We start from the raw sequence: 25,884 nt of genomic DNA on the forward strand, positions 1-25,884 counted from the left end.
GTCATAGTGTTGCGTCGTTAAACACGGGGGAAGCCCTGAAGCGTTAAAACAAAAAGAAAACAACACAGGAGGAGCTGATGTTTTGACAAAAATGAGTAAATTGATTATTTGAGTGTTTTACGTGGTTGACTTGGATTAAAACATTTCAGGACTGAGGCAAATAAATCAGGCAATAAAATGAAGCTAATACTAATACTATACTATTAATACTAATAATGGAACAGATGAAACACACTGAGAATAAAATGTGTGTTAGAATTAATAAAAGGGTTTAATGCTCAAGGGGCGACAATAGGATTGGGCCATGGACAACATTAAATTGTAATGTCATGCCACCTGCCAGTCCACAACACCGGCTTCCCTGTTCACCTGCTATTGTATTACACATATTATACAGTGCATAACAACGTGTGGCCTTAATGTGAATGCAACATAAGCAAACAACCAAACAACTGCCTCCACATTTTTTGTTCAAATGTTGCTAAATGCTGATTCAAACCAGATAGACACCATGATACAACACGAGTCCATTAGTTATTGTTGCAGTTTGTTGAGGCCAGTGTTGGCAGAGGGCACGAAGCTCTTACTGTAGCGTGCTTTTGTACAGATCAGAGATCTGTACCTGTGGCCGGATGGGAGTAGAGTGAAGCACGAGTTCATGGCTGGGGTCACGTTGTATTGTGAGTGCTTTGCGTGTTATGGCAATGTCAAAGAGGGATAGGAGGTTGAGAGTAGGGATGATTGTAGAGGCACTGGGCCCTATTTAGATGATCTGTACTGCAGTATAGTGTCATCTGCCTCTCCCTTGTACAGTGATAGACAATTTCTGCATGAAAATGCATTAATTACTGAAAGCGGCCTCTTTTATCACTCACTTAATATTAATTAATTAATTAATTAATTAATTAATATTAAAGCAGAAAACTGTAACTATTAAAACTGTAGTTATAAACTTGTGAAAACAGACAAAACTCAAAATTATTATTTGGACAGCTCTGATGTAAGTCAGGAATTATACGGCTGCTTTACTCTAAACAATTTTACTGTCTGAACTTACAGGACATTAATTACCATTAGATCCTGACCAATCCTGTTGGATTTAAACAATTAGTGAAGTTACAGCTGCTCTGCGTGAATGCGCACATGGCCTTATCCTATTTCACCCACGTGCAACTCATCTACAATTAATTAAAATGTTAATTTCTATGACCAGTGGATTAACAGCAGTGTCCTAGGGACAGAGTGTGTGTGTGTTGTGAATCTGTCTATGTAGGTACATCTTACTGTCTGAATATTGCATCCTTTAAATAGTAGGAAAATACTGCGCCACTGGCTTTAGACCATTTTTTGTTGGTCAATTGTGCAATCACTTTCTGCAGCCTCAAGTTAGCAAAGACCAGTACACCCATGGACGCATATGAGTACATTTGCTCCATACGCAATGTGGGTGCTGGGCGAGAAAATGACAACTGCACTGGTCAGAAAATAGCAAGGACAGAAGATGGGGCCCATAGTGTGTGATTTTGAGGCGTTTGTTCCTGTTGGTGACAGTGAGTTTGGTGAAGAAGCATGTGGAACAGTAGAAGAGGATGGATTCTACACCTATGATGCTATGCCACTATGATAGATTCACAATTAACACAGGCTGTATGTTGTTAAATTCGATTTACTGCCAAGCCCTATTAAAACAATGTTTGAGCTGCTACTGAGAATGTAGAATATATTGGCAAATACAACAGCAGACATCATTTTAACTTTTATTATGGCACCACACTCACATAGGTTTTCAACACTGCGGCAGGCCAACAAAGCATCAATTTTTCTAAAAGGTTAGAATGAATTTTCAAAATGTCTTTCTATTAGAGTCTGCATTACTGTAATCTAGCAAGCAGTAAACCCAACTGAACATCCTGCCCTTAACCCTAAAAACTACAGCAGGGTAGTGGTGTGGACCATTATATTTGATGATGCACTGTAAGGTTTCACTGTATATCTGTTGAACTCCTAAACCTATCCACTCTCTCCTGAAAACCAGCTGAGAATTGCTGTATGGCCGCAAACAAAGAGGAGTATAAAACGTTGATAGGCAAACTCATTTTGCAATGCATCCGAGATAATGGAAACCAATTAGTGGAGACAAGAAGTGGACAAAGGCCACAGCAGTCAGAACAGCGCAAGTCAGCTAAACGCTAACGTTGCAGTGTCCCCCATGCAGCTGAAGACTGCCGTTATTGTCACTGTTGACTCTCTGGAGCCCTCAGAAAATTATTCTGCTCAGTGTTGTGAGGAGAATCACTAGTTTATATCAATGTGGTGGCTTTTTGCAAAAAAAGTCTCTCTAGCTCTGAAAAATACCAGTTGACAGGCATTGTGCCTGGATGTGGGGAATGAGATTATTCAGGCTAAAGTGGCTGAAATACGCAGAACTGTAGATGGATGAAAGTGTGCTAAAGATAGCGTGCAGTGGCATGTATAGTTCATGCTGCTGAAATACACAGTATTTCTGGTTTCCTACTCTTTAAATAAATCATCCTCCCAGACCTGAGGCTTTTACAATGAAGCAGGATTTGGGTTAGCGAGGTGACTGACAGGTTGAACCTTGGGTTTACAGAGTTACAACGGGGGTTCACTGGTTCACTGGGGTACATTGCCATGGTTACTTATGCAGCACGCCAAGCAGGCTGTGTTTGAGATAACAGGTCAATGCGCATAAAAGCACCTCCTCCTGACGAATCACTTCTGTTGGAAAATGGAAAAACTGCTAGAAGCATCACCCATGAAGCTCACTGCTTTTGTATACTGATATAATTTTTATTGTAAGTCTTGTACTGCTTTAAATTGTGTTTATATATAGTTTATGTTGCTACTAAGGTCCAGGGTCACTTAAAATGGACTGACATTTAAGGTGGAAGAGCTGCTCTCATTTTTTGACCCTCTGGGTCTCTGAGGCTTTTTAGCATCTTTCAGCTTATTATTTTGTTTTTATGACCACAACTTTACCGTTTTGGTTCACTCTTACTGACAGCAGTGGGCGGCTATTTTCAGAGAAAAAACTGCAGTTAACCCAGTGTGCACCAACACTACATGGACAAAGCTAGCTGGCCATTTCGCTGCTAAAGAGTCAGATATTCCCTTCAGGAGTTGGTGAAGACCAAAACAGAGCTAAAAGGAGAGTGCAAATTTGGCTTAAATTCACTGGGGGGCTTTTAATGACTCACAATGAATGCTAATATTTCTACATGTCTGATGGATGCATACATAATGCTTTCTAGGGGCATACTGTCTTGACATGAAGAAGAAGTAATAAGTCAAAGCAGCCATCGCAAGGTCAGGATGTATTCTAAAAATCTGTTTTGGTTAGCCCTCATCAGTTAAACTTATTTTTCGGATATTTTAGCATGCTAATCATCAGAGTGCAAATAGAAGGTCAATTCAATATGGCCTTGTGATTATAATTACAATTTGTGTGGATGAGGCCATCCATACAAAAAACATGACAAGGATGCAATGACGTTTGGGATACTGAAGGCTGCAAAGGATGAGTTTTGTCCTCCAAATTAAGCACAGGAAGATTTTATTTCTTGACCTTGGATAACTTCTCTGGCTGTGATGCGTTCTGTCAGTGCTGAAAAATTCTTAGATGGTTTTGCCTTAAGTGAGACAAAACAAGTATTGAACATTCAGCTGCTTTAAGGAACAGCTTGAACTTGAAAATGGTTCCTCGGTGTTAGTGTACATTACTACTCCCACTCCTCGCTTAATGACTACTCCCAGGTCACTCCCCACTCTATTTTCTCTGTGAAGTAACAGGCAGTGATTTAAAAGCGGCTCTCCTGCAGCGCATGGAGCAGGGCCGCCTGTCAAGAGAGGCTGCAGCGCACCCAATCCAGTACACATGCAAAGAGACGGATGCATAAATTAACACGAGCCACACGAGTCTTTGAACTGTGAACCAGAGACGGCTCTGATCCCCTCTGCAGAGGAGCGCCGGCTTTGATGTGTCTGAAAAGGAGGTTTAAAGATCAATTACATCTCCAGTCTCTACTGTCACCCAAGCACTGCTTTAACTTTGCACTTTAAAATTCGATTAAAAGCAATGTATGAGGATTCAAACGGACGTGGGCTCGATCAGAGATCAGCGTATTAGTGCGAGTTAGATGACCAGTCTGTCAAGGATGTTTCAACTGAAGGGAGGATGTGGAATTAATGTCACTTCTTAAAAAATGATTTAAGGAACAAATAGACAATTTAAAGCCTTATTTTACTCAAGAAAGTTTTCACTATCAGTTCTTTTTTTCCAGTAATACTCCTTTTTACACTCATTCAGATATGGAGACTTAATTACTCTCATTTTCTTCTTGCAGCCACTGAAGCCAAATGAAGTCTTAGGATTTTCTAGCTTGGAAAATGAACAAAACAACAATTCTGTAAACTTTTTTTTTCACATAGAAATACTCAGTGATATTCTGTCAGACCCTATTCTACTGTAATTATCACTGTTAATACTACTTGCCCGCTGAGGGAAGTCATCTTTAACGTGAATCAAAAGACCTCAGTATGCTTCAAACAACCTAGTTTGTATGAAACAAAAGCAAAGCTGTCCATACCTGTTTTGAAAAAGCAGAGCTGGAACCAGGTCTCTGCTTTGGAAGTCACTAGTAAGTCTTAAGTCTTTGCATTAATGTCTCAAGTCAAGTTTGAAGTCCTAAACTTTGATTTCTCGTGCTTTAATTTGCTCTTCACCAAGTGTAATGCCATTTTAACAAAAGCTTACAGTTCTTTGTGCAGCTTCAAATGGCAAACAAAGTTGAAAGTCATTGTGTCTCCATCTGTAATATTTGACTTGCATATTATGCATACTGCCATTCATTTTTTTGCTGACATAGGTTTTGTACCTGAGCAACATTATGATATCCCCTCTCTCCCTCCCCTCCCTCCCCTTCCCCTCTCTCTTTCTGGTTTTGGCAAACGGCCCCCATCCTTAATAAAGCTGGACCCGGATCCGCTCAAGGAGTATGGTCTAGACCTGCTCTAACTGAAAAGTGGCCTCAGCTAACTCTGAATTGAACTGAATTTTGTTCAACTTTGGAGCTTAGTAACTCAACTTTAATTCTTTATGGTTCTCTCCTGTAACTTGATTGGATGCTGTCAGACTCTTTCAGACAAAGTAGATCTGGGCGTTAATGTGAGCAGATTCAGGAAATGAAATGAAAAGGAATAAAGTGAAGGGAAGGTTGGATTTTCAAATCAAAAGTCTCAAGTCCAAGTGAAGTCATGAGTGTTTGGACTCCCTTGATTTGTCAAGTCAAGTCCGAAGTCATCAAATTTCTGACTCAAGTCTAACTTGGGTCCAAGTCATGTGACTTGAGTCCACACCTCTGCCAAATGGCTCGAACGCAGGACACAAAGCCACCAATCTCTCAACTCACCAATCTCTTCAGTTATTTTTGAAGTCTCGATGCAGACTAATTCAGGCAGTGGACCCAAGTCTGCACACCGTTCCTCACTGCTGTATATCAAATGCATCATTTCAGTCATGGCAGTGAAATTAATCCATTAGTGATCTGCTGCCAAACCACTCAACTGAAAGCTATGCTGACACTTGCTGTGACTGCTGCTGCTGTTGATGAAGCACCAGTCCCACCCCAGAATGCACCTGTAAGTTCTGGAGGTAGATTCCTCGGGGGAGGATGTACCATTCCAATTACTCTGTTCAAAAGCTGGTTTCAGACACTGTCAGACAATCTGGCAAGCACTTCATTAGGAGCATACTTTACTGTCTGTATAGCAGAGGTGAGGACTCAAGCAATATGACTTGGACTTGAGTCAGACTCCAGTCAAAAATTTGATGACCTTAGACTTGAAATAACAAAATCAAAACAGACTTGCAAACTTGACTTGGAATTGAACACTGATGACTTCACTTGGACTTGAGCCTTTTGAGTTGAAAATACTTCATACCTTCGCCCAAGCCCAAAGATTAAAAAGTCTGTCATTTAAAAAGTGTGAATAAAAGAATCAGTTCATTTCCTTTCATTTCCTGAGTCAACTAATGATAAGATAATGCTATTCATCCCCAGCAAGTCGACACTTAATTCCACAGATTCAATTTGTTTGAACCAATCCAACAGCATCTAATCAAGTTGGAAAAAATGATACTAAAGATAATGGGGTATTTGCACAGCAGATATTTTACATATCACAGCAGGAAACTCACAGGTGTCTGAGTGATAGCTGGGTTCCACTTAGAGGAGGTTCTACCACTGTACATTCTGGGTCACTGTCACTGTTACTGGGACATTTAATGGAACTGAGCCCTCGTTACTGTTATTAAGTCCACCTGTATTTTTCCTGCTGTGACAAGTCAAAATGTCAGTACAACCAGTCCATTTCATTCATGTCCAAAAACTTTGCGGTGGTTAATAAAAAAATGATTTGCAGTAGTAGTACAGACGGAGACACTACTTTCAACTTTGTTCAACATCTTAAGTTGTACAAAAAATGGTAACGCGAGGCTCTGTTGCTCTAACATTTAGTGACAAGCTCATTATAACTTGTTCATTATAACTTTGTTTGTGACAAGCTCATTATAACTTGTTTAGAACTCAAAACTCAAAGTTTGAAAGTTTGAAAGCTTGATTGTAAGACCTGAGACTTACTTATGACTTAATAAACAATTACTTATTCCCTGAACTGGGTATCGTTCCAAAATATACCAATATCAATACCTTGACTTTAACACCTATTACTGCATGATACTTTTGATACTGTCTTCAGTCCGACTTTGCTGATATAAACATCTGGGGTTGCCTAGGCGATCGGGGCATATGCGCTGGGCAAGAGGGGCTGCCATCTGACAGTACTACTGCCCCAACTAGTGGCGGACGGCTGCATAAAATCTTTGAGGCAACAAATAACTGGCATCATGCATGAATGAAATATAGATAAATAGTTTGAACGACTAGTATTTCTCGTGCCAACTAGCGAGGGTGAGAATGTTTAATCGTATAGTCGACTATTCGTGTGCATCCCTAATAATTACTCACTTTAAGGTTCAAAAACCTGGGAGCAGATAGAGAAACTGTTTTTACTTTAAGCACTTAGTTCAACCTGGATAACTTGACTAAAAGATTCCTGCACAGTATCAGATTATAAAAAAATATAAATAACCATCAAAACGCCTCAGGTATTGAAATTTGGTATGAAATGACAGGGCATTTTTGATACTGGATAGCCTTAAAGGAATTCGATCAGTGCCAAAAAAGTGTCTAAGTTCGGCACCCAGCCCAACTTGGTCCCACCTCGGCAGTACAGTGTTATTAATATTTTTGTCTGTTTGAGCAGTGGCCATCACTACTCTTGATCATTATTCTGATTTATTCAAAACAAACATGTTTATATTTTTGATGGAAGATGTTCTGCTGCTATGCCAAATCCCTGAACTCCACATTAAGATGCAAGTCAGGGACAATCCATATTTTTATTATGAATGTTCAGGCGGCTCTGGCATCACATCTAGCAATCACTTAAACAAGATATTTTGTTCAAAGATGTCATTTTTATCACAGACTCAATATTTAACAAAGCAGCCTGATTTTTTTTGTTTGCTGCTTTAAAGAGAGAATCTGCAAACACAAATACAAAAGGAATAATTACAGACAAATCTATGCAAACAAAACTGAAAAGAACCCACATCTACTTAAGTGCAAAACAACCTCCTCCAGCAGAAGGAAACTAAAGTTTACACATCCTTTATTCCCATCTGTTTTTTTGTTCTTGCTAGCGTCACCATGACCCAAACATGTCACGATGCATTAGACCCTAACTGTGCAAAAAGAGAATCCAAATATGCCCCATCTCCAGGAGGCAACAGGCCAAGTGCTGTATTCAGCATTCACCACACAATAACAAAATGAATATTTGATTTGGATTGGTACAGCCACTTCCTGTCTCCTGCAACGCCCAGGAGAACAAAGCAGTTCTCCTGTTACCCGTGGACAGTTAGGACTACTTTAAATAGCACTCCACAGCACCAGAGCGAGAACAACGGCCTGCAGGGAAACAGAGTGGGACTTGTTAAGAGCTAAAGAAGAAAAGTTGACTCAGAGATGAAGTAAACTTTGAACAAAGTGACAGTGTCAAAGAGAATTAATAAAACTTTATTTCTCTTTGATGAGATTTCACCTCAGCAGTAACCTGGTCTCTATCAGGAAAAACAAAAGAAAATCAATAAAAGTGCTAAACTAACTTGAGGTCTCAAGCAACTTTCTTCGGCTCTGCAAAGGAACAATAACCAACCACCCTTTGCTAAAACTTCAGAGTGGACCACAGTCTTTGTATGAGTCCTTTCAAGTCCTGTTACTACAGATGTCCAACAGCAGCAGATCTGCAGTCAGATCAGTGTGGTAACCCAAAGAGACAGTGAGTGAGATGCAGCATCTGCAGAGAGAGAAAGGTCCACCTATCTACCTGACAACACTGGAGGAAACCAACCAGAAGCTTTACTCACACTGTCCTTGAGGTGGCTGATCAGGGTCGATACTGTGGTTATTGTGTGTCAGGGTATAAATCAGATGGCGTATACGCAGATAGATGACTCATGCACACCTTATATAAGGAATATTTACTGTGTACATGGGCAGAGTTGCCCTAATTCTAACATTTTTCCAGTTTTCACTCTGCAGATGTAAAATCTTCAGGCAAAAGACCTTCATTAGTCTGCCATCATTAAAGTTCTTCTATGGTGGAAAGACGTGAGGAATTAAAACAAAAGTTTGATTCAAACTAAAGTGCATATGAGTCTCACTTGTAACAATGTGAGCACCAGTTGTAACATAAATAAATGTTAAAAAATTATACCATTAATCTGATGGCCGCATCAGCAGCCATTCACTGAACTAAGATAATGGTGATAAGTCTTTGTTGGCAATTTTCCTATATTTTTATTAACTTATTGCATTTTCATGGAAATAATACTTGTATTTGAGTTAACAGTTCCTGGGGTTTGCTGCTGCAGTCTTCTGGCTGGCCAATAAAAAGAGTTCCAGCTGCTGCAGACCTGTTTCAATAATGACTGCCAACTGGACTGCACCATTTTCTGTGTAATGGGAAGGGGCAGTATTTCCTAGTTAGATTTTTGTTAGTATTTCTTCAGCAACTGTTTCTGATGTTGTTATTGTAGTATTTAAGTATTTTGTCACTTTTTTTTTAAAACTTTTTATTAATAAAAATATATATATATATATTTTTTTTTTTTTTTTTTTTCAAAAAGCAACCTATGTCTCTCCTGACCTATGAGTTTGGTCCCTAACAATTAAACAAATAGTTTTCATGGCAAATTGACAATATTTCAGTCAAGCAAAAAGTTTTTACTAGTGCAGCTGCGTGTGCATGTTCCTTTGGTAAGACCCTGAATTAATCAGAAACTCCTTCAGGAAAAGCCTCCACAAAGTAGGATTATCAGACATAAAATCTTACAGAGAGTCCAGACAATGAGCAACATGCTCAGCCCAGGAATTTCTCAACTCACTTGGTTAGTTTTGGCTTCACCTTCAGTTGTGTTCATTCACATCTATCGCAGGGCTTTTGCTGAGGGCCGGGAGAGCCAGGCAGAGCTGAGATACAAGGCTGACAGACAGCTGCTCAGAGCTGGGGAGCTCTGCAGGAGAGGGTCGGTGGCAGACTGGGCTTATGGAGGAAGAAAACGCATTTTTGCCCACGCTGAGTGAAACCATGTCATGCTGATTTGAATTTCCATCACTGCTTTTATCATACTGAGCAAAGCCTAAGCGGGTCCAAAGCAGGCTCTCATTTTTGTTCTGTTTGTATTCAGCTCCCACTTACTTTTATTTTCTTGCACAATGCAAGTTGTCATTTAAGGCCCTCATGACCTCATTCATGGCATCATTTTAATGTTTGATTGCATCTTTTCAGCTATACATTGTTATATTTTCTCATTATATATTTACTAGAAATCCACTGCTGCCTGCAGAGTGGACGAATCCTGTTGATATATTTCAAGGATGTTTGCGGACTACACTGCCTAAGGCTGATGTGATGATGTCATATTTGCATTTACGTATCAAGAGGAAAACGTGTGTTACAACTGTAAAGCTTTACATTTAAAGCGACTCTCCCCTACCTCATTCTGTCAGAAACACGTCAAGGAATTGACTTTTTGTATCAAATGTTTATACCACTGGATTTGTTGGGAAAAGCTCGGCTCTTTTAAGGAGCTTTCACAGAATCCAGGCAGCAGTGAGGATTCTGCTGGGAGAACTAATTCCCCACAAACACATGGAGACATGAAATCTGAGTCATAAATACCAAAAACTTAAGCACATAAAGAGCTGCAGAGCAAACAGCACTGGCATCAAAGTATCAGCAGAGTAGCAGTAAGTAACAGTGACGTATCAGGTTATAATGGCTATATTCTACACCTGAACTTGATTGGACACCAACAGTCTGCTCAGCTGGTCAAACAGCTCATGAGCAAGCCACTGGTTGTTAAGAGAGCTTTATCAGGAAGGCAGCATATGGGTTGGAGCCAAGCTTTGCCCCGATTACTTCAAAAAACAATCTAGAACTGCTGTCCTCACAAAGAATTTGCAGGTTTCACACACTTTCCAACTCTGGACAACACTAGCTGATTCCCAAAAGCAGGCTTACAAGTTGCAAAGAAGACACAACATGTAAATAAGACAACTTTGAGACATGAATTTCTTGTAAAGAAGAGGCTTACTGCTTCCCTACAACTCTACTGTGGCCCCTGTGCCAAATTAAATCCCTGACCAGTCTGTCCACTGAACACAAAATTGGTATCAACTCTCCATCTAACTTCTGATAAAACAATGTCTAAGCCAACCCCCAAAATGTTGAAGTAACAAAGCGTGACTGGGATTAGTAACTGTAAAGTAATAAATTGGCTGTGTTTATGTGATGCTTTTGTCATTTTTAAAGGGCTTTATATTCTCATTCACACACACTCACATATCAGTGCTCAGCTCTCATGCAAGGTGCTGGTTTAACCGTCGGAGGCAATTTAGAGTTCAGTGTCTCACCCAATGACAGCTGGACATATGGACAAGTGGATCTGGGGATCAAGCCACCAACCCTACGATCTGCCACCCCATAATTACTGAATTTAAAATTGTAATCCCTTACATGTTATGTTTCTGAAAGAAAGTAATCACGTTACAATGTAACTGCCACAACAACTTTTCACTGCGTTGAGAAAAACACAAGCTTGCGCCTAAAGTTTAACTAGACTGAACTGGAATGAAGTGGTACTGCACATTATGATGAATACCCACATGGCCAATAGAAACGAGGCAGCCAGCCAGGTGCAGAAGGCAAGGAGGTAAAGCTAATATTACATGTCTCAACACCCTGAACGTGACCTTGAGAGGAAACACATATATTGGAAAGATGTGTCCAACCACATAGGCATATCAGGTGTGTTTTAACAGGTAGCTTGTAGGCATAGACAGTATTAGCTGAGTCGGCCCCTGCTGTCCATTAGAAAGAATGCATCTGTAAGGCGCTTCTGCACTGGCTTCACTTTTCAGACCAGGGCAGTGCTGCACAGCCTTCCCGGCAGTTTTTCCCCAGTGGCCACTCACGGCATTGCAGCAAAAAAAATTCCCCACCAACCCAAAAAAGCATTTTCCCGTGTAGGCCACCATTATAAAAGAGACATCTGTAAAACCATTAATAGAATACCTAAAACTGCAAACAACATCAGTTATGACTCTTTCTATTATGAATTTTTAATCCATGGATTTTTTATATTTATAAAACTTTCCTCAAGCCAAAAAAAAAGAAAAACATTTTAAAAATCTGGGTCGTCCTCCTGCACATATCAGCAGGCCGTATGATGAGAAAGTAAACCCAGAAACCCGGAAGCCAGAAAACTTTTTTAACTTCAATCCACGCTGGACACTACAACAGTCAGAGCCAGGAAAGCCAATTATAAAAAATAGCCACATAACACACACATACATTGACATTAATTAGCTTTCAGTGTGTGGACTTGATTATTCTTGCGTAAATACAACTGATCACCAAGTTTTTTTTTTATTACTCACACTGCTGCATTAGCTGCCATGTTTGCAGCTTGTATTTTTGCACACTTCCTCAATTTGCATACAAAGTGGGAGATATAAGAGCAGGGTGCCACACAATGCAAAATGAAGTGTAGCTTTTCAGTGATGGCTTTGCTTGTTTACTGTAATTATACTAATGAGTCCAATACAATATGGCAATTATCTGGTGCTGTTTAAAAAGCCACGCATGGCACCTTTAACATCTGTGTCTCAGAGATGATGCATGAGCACCACTTAAGTAGGAGCAGAGAGGAAATTACAGCCAAAGTTCAATTTTAACTGCTATTATTCTTTCGTTTCCGTCATAGTTCCCTGCTGAGGTTTAATGAAAAAATAAGTGTGTAAACTCAGGTGTGTCGTGGGCTTATTGACAGGATGTCAGCTGCAGGGCTCAGGTGTATAGATCAGCCAAGTGTCTCTAGAGGCAGACACAAAACAGCATGACCCTAAGCCTTTCATTAACTCCACAACAGTGTGGTGTATCATGTATCATGTGAGGTAATGTGGCGGGAGGGGGGGGCGTCTTTACCTCATAATGGGCGACCCTCTGGGACTCGGAGATGAGCTGAGCGCTGCACACTTTGCAGTAGCTGTCTGTGAAAAGCCCTTGGTCCACCTCTGTTGACTTCATCTGGAGAAAGAGACAAACACAGACACGCTTACTGATCTGGATGCACTTTGTGGCACCGCCTGAAATTATTACTGTTGACAAATTTCAAGAGGTGGTTTTGCTCCCTAACTTTTTGTGTTTTTAAAAATAAACTTATAATCATACGTTCCCCACAATCAGGCAGTTACATTCAAGGAGCCAGTATCAATGATCATTTTGCTATTTTCAGCAACTGACAAATGAAGTAATCACATTTTTGGACTGCCCTTTGAGCTGGTTCAGTCAAACTCATTGCTGACTGTTTCCACAGCATGCTTTGGCTGTCAATCAGTCAGTGCACATGCACACTCACACACACACACACACACACACACACACACACACACACACACACATACACACACATGCATACGCATACCCACTGGAACATTTCTGATTGTGTCCCAGACACCACAGTAAAAGACAAAAATGCAAATAAGATTGTTGGTTTTCTTTGCCACCTGAAGTAAAAACTCTGAGGTTCTAGGATAAAAAAAAAACTAAGGGGGAGATTTACTGAACCTGCTACAAATCACTGTCAGGAGAGCATGTTGCTATGTCTGGAAAGTAATGGAAAAGCGATCTCCACACAGACATAAAGTCTGTTGTTTTTTTTTTATCTCAGTCTCTCCCTCTTTTTTCTTTCTTATTATAACATTTAATTTTAACAGATTAGTACTATAAATCAATCTACACTGTATTGTTTAGCCTGGTGTTTGGCTGCACAGTGAAGTAAAAGAATGGAGTTTACAGTTTGAAGATTTAACCTGTTTTGCTTTGCTTTGAGCAACAATCAGCTGAGCTGACAGAGCGTACTGGATGCGCTGCTGTGTGCACCACTGCAGCCGTGTGTGTTTGATTGGGAGGGAGACACAAATGTGGAGAGGAAGGTAGAAGGAGGGCTATTGCACACAGTCTTTCTAGAAGTCATTAATACTTGCTACTTCTACTTAGGGCTTGGCAATTGGATGAATATATCATCTATCGAAGATGGGCTGAATCCATTGTTGGTCGCTTTTTTGGGGCGATTGTCATTTTATTTTGCTAATGTAATGGTCTGCAGAGTGTCAGCTGCTGCGTCCAGCGGCACAGTACACACCCACTCACCAGACTGTGAGTGTGCTGAGCTGGGTGAGGAGTGAGAGATAAACAGCCTGCAGAGTCAAACTCTTTGCACTGTTTCCTGCAGTAAAATTAAGGATTTAATTCGACCAAACCAGAGTTGGTGGTTGTTGGAAGAGTGGGCAGACTAACAAAGATGGTTTTGGTGAGTTTTACATGTTTTTTCTGTAAAGTCTGAATGAAGTGAATTTTCCGAGGATTTAACGAGCCAATTAAGCTCATCTTAGTTCAGTAAAAGAGAGAAACTTGAATTTAGAAGGTGTACTGTTGTATTTCTCTGTTTAAAAAGGAAAGGTGTGAGAATATTTAATTTCTTGACACTTTGTAAGTTTATTCTGTTTGTTGGACATAGTGAAGGTACACAGCGTGCATAATGTAATGACATTTCCCAGATGAGACCTGAGAGGATGGGAGTGGGGACGAAGATATTGTCAATCACCGATTGATGGCCTGATGATGGTTGTTTGGAAATTTTTTACATATCACCCAACTTGATCAGTGCATCACTACTTTTATGTAACCATTTCAAGCTGATAAACAATGTCCTGAGATCAACCACCAAATTTTGCAGTTTGGTTTGGCCCAAAAAAGGTTTACTGTCGAAATAGATCTATTTTTGGTTAAAAGCTTAAATTTTTCTACAAAACATGCTTCCTCCATATCCAATAAATTTGTTTTTATTTTCTAAAACCAGTTCAATACAGATAATATGTGTTTAACTTCATTGGTGGCTGAAATATAGGCTATGCCTGTGTGGATTTTGGGTTTTGACCATTTCAGAACTGCATTAAACTCTCTTATTTACCGTACTTTGTGGGTGTGACTTTTTTCTGCCATGTCATCATCATTCATATCAGTGGTCCTTCTGATTAAAGACCAGAGCACAACCTTTTTCAGAGACTTAGGGTCTTAATTTTGTTCTCAGAGTGCAGACTGGTGCAATTAACTTTACAATGTAAAAAGTCTTGTGGGAAAACACTGAGGCAAATCAGAGCTGACTCTTCAAGTGTAATATGGCTATAAATATTAATATTTTGCATTAGGTCTATTGATTTTATTATTTGGAATGTAGGCTTAAACTACTTTTCTTCTGGGGGAAGACCCTCAACCCCCCTGTTAATGATGTATCTGTTCAACTTTGATATTTAAAATAATGACTATACGCCCATGCCGTCTTGAATCGCTTGCCAACAAAATGTTATCTGTTTAACACTTTAAGCCTGAAACACACAAATGCCTCGTTCACTAACTTAAAAAGTGCTGAAAAAGAAATCAGTATAAAAGTTATGTCCCCAACATTTACTATTTATACAAAAAAGCCATCCAACGTTTGTTTTTGCTATCACGCAGCCTTGCTGTGAGGATCTGATGGGAGCTACGACAAACCAACCAAGATGTAATTGAGCAAGTAAACAATAATCTCATTTCATCCTTTCATCACTGTTAATCAATATTTCATTACCTCAAGCATTTGAGTTAGTGACAGATGCTGAGCAGGTTTTGCAAGCAATGACTCAGAAAAACTATTTAATATTAAACCTCCCACTAAAACTTCAGCCATGCAGCCAAAATTATATTTGAGGACGATAAATAAATAAAAACGACAGATCACACTGACAGCTTTTCCTGGAAATTCATTAAAACATAAAACTGTTTGTTGGAGGAAAGGGATTCGGGGAGGGACCGCTGCGAAAAGCTTTTTATTTCCTTTTCCGTGGACACAGCTGAGCCATCTCTGCTTTCTATTACTAATTCAGCCCCGGCTTCCATTAGGGGCTCACATTTCATATTTGGAAGCAGTCAGGCTCGACTCATCCTCGTTTAGGCAGGCGCGTCTTCATTAGGAGCAGCGGGACAGATGAGAACCGGGGTCATGTGCAGACCAACTTGTCTGAATTTTCTTCAGTGAGAATGGAGATAAATAGTCTATTTGCCAATCCACAGAGCCTTATTGTGAACCTGAAAAGTACCTGCAAGTTTAATGTCAGAACTGTAAAGTATGGGCCCCCAGCATTATGAAACGTCCAGATGCTAACTTGCATATGTAGGGCAATTTGCATTTTGATAAATTAGCATAATCGCCTACATGGACAATATTTCAGCAGCTGCTAGGCTGGACAATATTGGCATGGTTTGGGGCAGTTATTAAAGATGCTGAATTCATTGCTGCAATTTTCAAACTTCAAAATGGCCATTTGAAGCAGAAGCAGCTCTATTCCAACTCCTGGCTGATTTGATAAAGTTCCAGTCAATTTAGAAGCTTTAGAACACCGTGATTCTATTGGACTGGTTGAAATTTCATCAAAATCAGCCCACCATGATTTAATTTATGGCTTTGGTTAAAACAGAAATTAAGAATTTTAGAGATCCAATCAATTCACTGTTTTAAAGCTTCAAAACTGAATGGAACAGGAGCTGGAATATGTCTGCTTTCAGTTAAGCGAGGTATTCCAGACATGCCTCTCCCCAGCGAGTTCTCAGGGTCTCCTCACAGACTTGCCCAGAACAAAAACAGGAGGCATCCTGGAGGCATCCTAATCAGATGCTCGAGCCAGCTCAGCCATCTTCTTTTTGACCTGAAGAAGCAGCGGATCTACTCCATCCAGATGTGTGAGCTCTTTGCCCATCAGTCACCCTACAAAAGAAAGTCAATCCAGCCGCTTGAATCTGGGATCTCATTCTTTCAGTCCCTACCCAAAGCTCCTAATCATAGATGAGGGTTGAACTGATGGTTGACTAGTAAATCGAAAGCTTTGCCTTCCAGCTGAGGTCCTTTTTCACCATGATGGTTGTAAGAAATTCTTAGCGATTATGTGTGTGTAATGCTAGCCACAATAATCTTTGAAAAGGCTTATTTTGGTAATACTGACTTAGAAAAAAAAGTATGGATGATTTAAGTGTTTCTTTTTTTCTTAGATATGGGCTGTATTTGTTTGTAAAGGGATGCTTGACATGGCTGTTAACATGTAGTTATATGTTTAGTCGCGGCACATTACGTGTTTTGCCTACATTTTGCCAAAGAAAAAAGTGAAAAATCATCTGCACCATGATTCAACTTTGCTGCAAAATGTAATGGGTTCTTCCTTGGTCCATGCTACACCCTTACACCCTGTAATTTATAACCGAGTTATTTCAGTTTCAATGAGTTATCTCTGAAATTCAATCAATTCACTGTGTTTTAAAGCTTCAAATCTGAATGGAACGGGAGTTGAAATATGCTTTACATGTTTTACATTCTGAAAATGTCAGAAATGAATTCAGCATCCTTAATAACCCCCAGAACCACTCCAATATTGTCCAAATCAGCCAAGCAATTGTTGAAATATTGTCCACATAGGTCAGCAGTTTCATAATGGTGGGGTTTCTTTCTGACATAAAACTTTGGGGCACTCAACATTTCCAGTAGGAAAAAAAAAATAGGCTGAAATAATGCTTTCAAATATTTTCATGAGAACATGTGACCATCAAATCCTCCCAAACACAGCTGGTAGTTGAGGCTCTGCACAGGAGGAGGACAAGCTGCAACGCACCGGCTTGCAGAAACATCTGGTGAAAGATCCAGAAGTCGTTTCTTCAGCCTCCTGTTTACAGATACGCCAGCAGATTTTTGACATAAAGTACATAAGAGCCTCTGTTATGATATAATGGTGTTAAATATATTGGATGTTATAAGCTGTAATGTGCACTGTGTATTTCCCACATCATCTCCTCTTGATGCTGTGTAAATAAATGATGGGTTCTGTGGGTTGGAGACACTTCCAACATGCTGTTTTCTGCAAGGAGCAACAGGTGAAGTAAATAATACATTAGAGAAGTGCAGGTTTAAGGGTTACTTTTATTTTTTGCACCGTAGTGCAGCTCTAAGTGACACGTGCCTTATAAAGCTGAGGCCACACAAACACTAACATCTGCAGAGGCCCTAAGAGTCATTTTCTCTCAACTATTTTTGCATTTCCTCACAAAACCTCTCACAATATATTTCCCTGATCTATGAGAACAGCTGGTGTGTGACCATCCAGTCCAGCGATACTACCAGTTCAGAGACACGCTGGGCAGATATTACGGAAAGGACACTTTACATGATGCATTTATTGCTCATTTCTCCTTTTCACTGTGAGCACAGCTGCAGCTGCTCTGCCCGGCCCTGCTGGTTGAAGCTGTGGCAGCGGAGATGGTTAATGCTCAGAAAAGACTGCATTTGTAGTTGAATCTATGGTGGTATGACAGCCTGGTGTCACCAAAATTCTTATGAATACGACAATGTATTAAGTAGTTACATGCGTTATCACAATGCCTTTTTTGTTTGTCACATTTCATGCCATTTAGTCAGTCAGTACAGACTTGTGCAGACAGTGTTTCATTTTATGCACAAATCTCAGAGAAAAAATGGTCAGGTGACACAGTATGAAGAGCAAGAAAGGTTACATATGGAGGAGGTGGGGTGGGAAAACAGGGATGTCACCCAGGAGGCCACAGTTTGTGTTCTTTACTCCGTGCACAAAATATATTCCCATGCAAACTCGCTGTCTGATTCAAGAAACATGCGCACAGGCCAAGTTTGTTCTTACCACTGTGTGTGAATCAGAATCATTCTATCTGTCTGCAATCTGCATACCGACACGCCCCCATTTCTCCATGTTACGAAATGTGTTTGCATAGGAAAGTATCATGGAGGAAGCAGTGAAGTCATTTTAACTTCATATTTAGACAGAATCAGGCGTTGGTGTGGTGTGCAGGGGTGTTTATTTGTGTTTAGAGGTTAACACCTGTGAAACAATCAGGAAAAAACTATTTATTTCTCTGATTCACCTGTTTTCTACCAGCGCTGAGCGCCGCCTCACCCCATTCAGTTTGAACCACAGACACACAGCTGCACTGTCCATGTCCGCGGGGGAAGACAGAAAAGACACTTTCAGCGACTCGTAATAACGTCTTGGGATGGAGTAACCGAGGCATGCATGTTGTGTTGTGTCCCAGGAGAAAGGGACTGTGTCTCAGGGGAAAAAGACATTGTTTTAAAGTTGATGTGGGATGAAGAAAAACAGACCAGATGAAAAATAAGGAAACACGTGGAGAACAAGGAACACCTGATCTGTCAGCCCAAGACGAGATCATTCCAAATATCTATAAGTGGATGATGATAAGTGATGACATCCAGTAAGGATTTTCACCTTTTCACCCAACATTAATCATTCCTCTTTTTCTTCTTCTTCTTAACGTCTGGCACAATACATTCATAAAATGCTATGCAAAGTGCTTAACACTAAAATCCTAACAACAAGGAAAATAAAACAAGATAAATCAGCCATAAAAACATTTCCAAGACTTCTATTAAAGCTTTTTCTTTTTTAATGAATGCAGTTTCAGTATGTCCTGCATTTAGTTAAAGGTACGTTTCAACAATTTCTACCTGAGCTGCCATCTTTTGTGCATACACGTGGTCTGAAGCAGTTCTAAATTTATTCCCAGAGTATGAACAAATTCAGGTAAGGACATATTGATGAATCCCAGATTTTTGTGTAAAACATTCATACGCATGGTTTAAGCACAAATTTGTGCATATGTACTGTTTGTGAATGAGGCCCACTGTCATCGAGTTATTTTAACTTTGGTATGTAAATTAACTTGCATAACATATTCAGTTAACCTACATAACTGAACTTATGCAGATAATGCACTTATTGTTCTTACTCATTGGCCAATACCTGCTTTACTGACAAACTTTAGCTGGCTAGCTACCTTGCTAACGCACACAGATGTGATGTCGGAACATGCTATGCTGAACAAATTCCAAATTAATCTATCCTTTTCTGCATCATGTTAAAAAAACATTTTATATTTGAGTATATCAGACAACATATACGGTGTGAAGGTAATAGCTGTTAGTTTATTTACGTTCATACTGTTGTCACAGGCTCATTTTTAGCATGCAAATTGCAAGGACATGAAAATGCAGTCAGAAGATGCCACCGGAAACAGGTGAACAATCCAGTGAATACGGTTGGTGTCACTGTTTTTTTTTTTTCCAATACCAGTACTAAAATGATGACTACTAAAATGGTACCAGTACTAAAATGGTACCAGTGTCTAAACAGCGGCTGATCTACTACTTTGTGTCTGGTTCAGGGACATCCATACTGCAGACTGATGAGCTTGGTTTGCATTCACACAAGCTTTTGAGCACAGTGTATCCCTCTGCATTCAAGTTGATCAAGTATGTCGCCTGATGCTTCCCCTCTTTACATGCAATTTTTCCTAGACATTTGTTGGATGTACTGTCGGGCATCAGAATTCTTTAGCATGAAAGACAGCAACACTTTAGACCAGTTATTTCGCAATTTTAACTACATTCATGGCAGCTACTAGCTAACAGCAGGCCACCTGCTGCCAGAGCCATGTAGAGAGAGTGCTGCTGAAATGTTAAGCAGTGGTTTGGCGATGCAACGTCTGCACCAGGCAACTATTTAATAAGTAATATTTTGATCTACTAGGTACCAGTTGTATAGGAAGCAGTGCCATATTGGCAACCCTACCGATGGAACTAATTCTGTTGTAATAAAAATTGACTCACTGCAGGAGGAGCTCAGTAGCATGCTGGTTTTGAATCACTGTGTATTATTCATCACAACAGCATGACATTCAAGTTGCAGACTTTTGTTTTTTTCCTCCATAGCATTTAGCGTCACCTTCCTAAGCCAGGACATGACCTGAATGTACCCTGCCTCTGAGCTGCTGCCCCTTTTGTACCCAGAAGCCCAGAGGCTGCGACCAGACTGATGGGGCAAGGATAAAACATGTCAGGGGCCGATGTGTCTGCAGACAAGAGGCTTTGGAAGAAGAGAAACATAAATAAATCAGAAACGCCACTCTCGTCCTGGGTCTTGTAATCAGTCGAGAGCAGCGACGTTTCCTGTTCAGATTCTACAGGACAAACAACATAAATGAGAGGCTTTGAGAGCTCCATTATCAGCCTGTGCCAGTGTTGGGCCCGCTGCCTGTTTTAGCAAGGGTGCACAGATGCTGGAAATGAATGATTAATCACCCTAAATTCTGTTAAGAAACAGAAGCATCAGCGGCAACATCAGCAGCAGCACGAGGAGATGCAGCAGCAGCAGCCGGGGAAAGAAAACAACTCTAATCTTAGATTTTATTTTCCACAGCTAGAGGAACACTTCGTTCCAGTTGTTCCATTGTTAAGTCTGCATTTTCACCCCAGTTTGAGACTGAATTGTCCTGACCTAGCAATGTGGAATAAACAGATAAAGAAAAACAAACAGTTAGTGAGTTTATTTGCCTCGTATGTCTAAATAATATATTATCATGCTGCAGACCAAGAAGCATTTAGTTGTATCCATAGTCAGGACGTGACCTCTGACACTAACTTTTGTCTGCATGTTTAGTCAGTAATCATGGGAGTTTACTTTGCTTTGCAGAGAGTGCAGAGCCCTGGAAGAATTAGTATGACATATTAAGTGTTTTTATGGTTTTTGCATCATTTCTATCAGTCCTGATAACATTGTATTTACCAAATTAATTGCTGGAGCAAAGTCTGACAGGACAAGAAAGAAAAAGAAGTTTAGCTAGATATGGTGGATGGGCTGACAGGTGACTGGGTTTGAGGGGGTATGGACTGTGCAATAACCACCAAAATGAAGATTACACTCTATGAATGTCAAACATTTTGATATTATAACACATATGTTAGGTCTCTTCCTCCACAGAAACTCTCAGGTGGTGTTTCTTTTTATTTTTCAGTGAGGTTAGTCCCACACATGGCATATGGACATCAAGTAGCTAAGTGGAGGATGACTGACTGAGGACCTTGCACAGACGATCTTATCAGTATTCTGTCCTGGGTGTGTTGGACTAATGAGAAAACATTCAGCAGACAGACAGGATGAAAAGCCGATAGCGTCTGATAATTATTTAGCTTGTTCGCCAAACCAAGACCAAGTTCGAGCGAAGTCAAACTAAGACATCATTTGTACTAATTAATTTGAACACAACCCATGTAGTCCAAAAATGGCAGTGCAGAATTCACATTGTTCTGATCATTCGCAGTACCTCAGCTGCTTCACTTGAGCGACAAGCTAATGTTACTGTAAGATAGTTGGGTTTTACAAAGTTAGCAAACAGCCTTATGATCTAATTTCCATCTATGGTGTAAAATCTAAATTGCTTCCACACATTATGGCTCACTGTTTTTCTGCATTTTGTGTTAGAAAACAGGGAAACAATAGCTTAGCTTAGTGATGGGTCAACAGGGCATCCAGTGGTTTAGAAGAGCAGTTCCTTTTGGTAAGTTTTCCAATATTAGCAAGAACGGCTCTCAGAGAGTGCACAAAGCCAGTAGTCCAGTCTTCTATGTATGATATGCAACATATTTTAGGACAAAACACTGCTGGCTCAAATTAGGACAATCTGAGTGGATGTTTAATTAACAACAAAGTTAGATTGTATTCTTACAATTTATTAATTAATACACTAAATCTAATGTATTGCAAGAAATCCACCCACCCATCCTTTTTTTTCTTCTCATCTTGGGTAGAGTCACAGTGGCAGCAGACTAAGCAAGGTATTCCAGACATGCCTCTCCCCAGCGACTTCTCAGGGTCTCCTCACAGTGGGACTTGCCCAGAACAAAAACAGGAGGCATCCTGGAGGCATCCTAATCAGATGCCCGAGCCAGCTCTCCTTTTCGACCTGAAGAAGCAGCAGATCTATTCCATCCAGATGTCTGAGCTCCTCACCCTATCTATCTCACGAGTCTGGCCACTTGAATCTGGGATCTCATTCTTTCGGTCACCACATGACATGGCCATTAACACCTAGTTCTAGGGTTAGTCGCCATTCACTCTAATTTCGACGTGTTTGTGCATGAACAACAAATTCACTTAATTTCGCCAAAGACACCAGTTTTACAATTGATCTCTTCAATGTTTACAAGAATTAAAAAATATTTGTGTATCTGCACTGTGAGTCAAATTTGCTGCATAAAGTAATAGGTTCTTCCTTGGTCCATGCTACACCCTTGTACCAAGTTTCATGAAAATCAGTTAGTAGTCAATAGTTTTTCTTAAATCAGACTGACAAACAAACAAAGACACCAAACCGAAAAACATGACCTCCCTCACTGCAGTAATACTTAATTTGGGAACTTTTTTGTCTGATTGGTTTGTGTGTCAGACTTTTCATCAATGTCACTGCATTCTCAGATCTTAGCAATTAACTTGTTGCAAACAGCAATGACGGCTGAAGTGACCAAAATTCTAATTAACTAGAATTATCTTTTAACTTCTACTTGACAGCAGCACTTTCTCCTTGTCCCCGAGTGTGTCGATCACTCAGAGGCACAGGAAGGAGAGCAGGCAAAGTCCTGCTGAGTGTGAAGTACAGCTCTCCAAAGAGCAACCGCTGCTCACTGAATTAACATGTCCCTCTCCTTTGGCGATCAATTCATTAAGCTAATGGATTTTACTGTCAGATACACTGCTGTAATTGCAAGAGGTTGACTCTCTTCTAAATGAGATGCTGAGAAAAATATTAATTTTCACTCAATGTAATTGGATAAGGGAAGGCATCACAATCATAAACCAACAGGGGGTTCTCTACACAATTCAATCATCAATATCTGATCAGAGCAGCTGCTGTCAACATCATTACAGCCGGGCTCTCTCAGCACCAGCCCCGTGAGCTCATGAAACAAGCCGTATCACCGCTTTGGTGAAGGAGAAACAAGGGACAAAGGAGTCAGAGGGAACAATGCAACGTGCCTCGCGTTGGCGATCAAATTAGCAGGAGGGCAGCTTGTTTCTCACACCTAGTCAACACTGTTTATCATCTGTCTTTGACTATGACGAGCCGCCAGCAAATCAGCCAAAGCAAGCTGCGCGGGGCTGGAAGCTCATGGCTGGGGGTTGGGGGGGTGAGATAGAAAAGGCTGATGGAACAATGGGAGGGAAGGAGTGCAGAGAAAAAAGCGAGGTCACAGCAGTGAGTGCCCAGCAGATGTTGCAGCTATAAAAGGTCAGTTGTAATTCATTAGGGAGGGTGTTAAGCTGGGAAACTGGATGAACGCCCTCACAGACATGCTGGACACTAGACTGGCCTTTCCAGTGGGTGTTCCTTTGGAGCACAGAGGACAGCAGATACTGAATTCTGATCACCAGAATTCTAACATGGCCAACAGAAAGTTTAAAGCAAGCTATGTTTTCAACTCGAATCCTGTTTTCACCCTGTTGTCCAACAGATTCTGACCAAAGTTCCCTTCACTAAAAGAACTATGGACCTACAGACACGCACATAATGGCTCATGGTGCCTGGAGAGGCTTCTCTTTTGAGGATTCTTCTTCATCTTGAGTGCAAATGAAAGAAAAGGTGTGTCACTCCAAATCAAACGATACAGCTGGATTCCTCAAGCCCAGATCAGGTCCAAAACCAGTGTGAGCATGTGAATAGACAACTCTTTCAGAAGCTTTTGTAGTTGTAAGCTCTGAGTTATATTCTAATGTCAGCATACAAGTGAGACCATTCAAAAAATTTAAATTTTGACCAGATGCTGCCATTAGATATAGAGATGCAACCAACCGACTGGCCAGAGACCGGAACTGGCTGGTTTTCAGCATGACCAGTCTTAACCGGTGACCGGCCGGTCAGCGTCACATATCCAATTCTGCGCCCGTTATTGTCACTCATGTGTTCTGCATGATGGTCACGTCATGCGCACAGCAGACAAACTGACCATGATATCACACCCACCACAGTGCTGATCACAGCTACACACACTCAGATACATGCTTGCATGAAGCTGGTGTCAGCAACAGATTCCAAGAACAGTATAAAGAGATGACAGACAGTCTGCAACAAGACAGAGCAGCTCACAATGTTGCAGAACAGCCGTAAACTTTGTAGCTCTTCAGCAAGCAGCAGACTGCTGTTCACAGAGGGACAGTTAAAATCTCACCTCAACCTGTGTTGATGCGACTCCTCGAACATTTTCTCATCCAGACTCGTTTAACTTCTGCTTCTGTTTTTCTCACGGCAAAGTTTTACTGCAGCAAACTGTTGCACCGCGTCCATCTCCGGTTTGTTTACATCTGCTTCCACAGGAGATCATGTGAAATCACATTCAACGAAATCCTGTGAGATTCAATGATTTCTTGAGATTTGCTTTCCCCTTATTCATAATCTTTATAAAACTATAATTTAGGCCTAGAGGACTTTGGAAATTTAAATAGTATTTAATTCATATTTAATAGTCAGTGTCTTATTATGAACATCCAATTTAATTTTTACAAGAAAAGTTGTAAAAATGTTTGTGAATGCTGTCAATTACAATTCTTAGAAAGACTGAAAATCGGAATCGGCCAAGAAAATTGAAATCGGTGCATTCCTATTAGATGAAAAGTCAGGAGAAAACATATATTTGCAGCAATGACCGTGGTTATCCATCCACTAGGAGTCCTCTGAATTAAAAATGATGTGAGTGATCACCAAAGTCATGAGTCATCGTCTGGAAACCATGATGAAGAGTCAGGACATCGACAAATTTATTAAGGTTCATCCACTTCACTTCCTGTCTATTTACTTGTTTTCTCTGGGCCCATGGACGAACATGATTATTCATTCCTCCTTGGACATTGAGGGGATGCTGAAACTCACAGACTGCCTATTAAAGACATTAATGGCCTTGTGAAGTCTTTGAACATGCTTATGCACTGTACGACTGACTCTTGAAAGGAAATAAAAAGAAGTTCCAGAAAAAGCTTCATCCACTTCATTCACTTGACAACACAGTTGTCAAGATATTTCAGTCAAGACCAAAGTGGCAGACTGACTGGCCAACAGACATTGCCATGACTACAGACAACGCAACTGCGGCTGAACTGTGTCTCTGCCTTTATGCCTGGCTCTGCCTAATACCACTGAACAATGATCTCCTAGATAGTGATGGAGCGTCTGATCCATTGGAATCATATGCCTCCAAGCTCATCCTTTTGTCTTTGCCGA

The 25,884-nt window shown here is 40.5% G+C and overlaps 1 protein-coding gene across 1 annotated transcript in view; it reads right to left on the reverse strand.

Annotated features, from left to right (window-relative positions):
• Nucleotides 1-25,884, reverse strand: part of zmat4a (zinc finger, matrin-type 4a) — a 217,107-nt gene that overhangs the window by 171,165 nt on the left and 20,058 nt on the right. The window contains exon 2 of the mRNA XM_084729631.1: nucleotides 12,634-12,735. Coding sequence (XP_084585757.1) covers nucleotides 12,634-12,735 — 102 coding nt within the window. The remainder of the gene's footprint in view (nucleotides 1-12,633; nucleotides 12,736-25,884) is intronic.

Source organism: Lutjanus erythropterus, chromosome 10 (assembly GCF_056507025.1).
Source record: "Lutjanus erythropterus isolate fLutEry1 chromosome 10, fLutEry1.hap2, whole genome shotgun sequence".
Lineage (NCBI taxonomy): Eukaryota > Metazoa > Chordata > Actinopteri > Lutjaniformes > Lutjanidae > Lutjanus > Lutjanus erythropterus.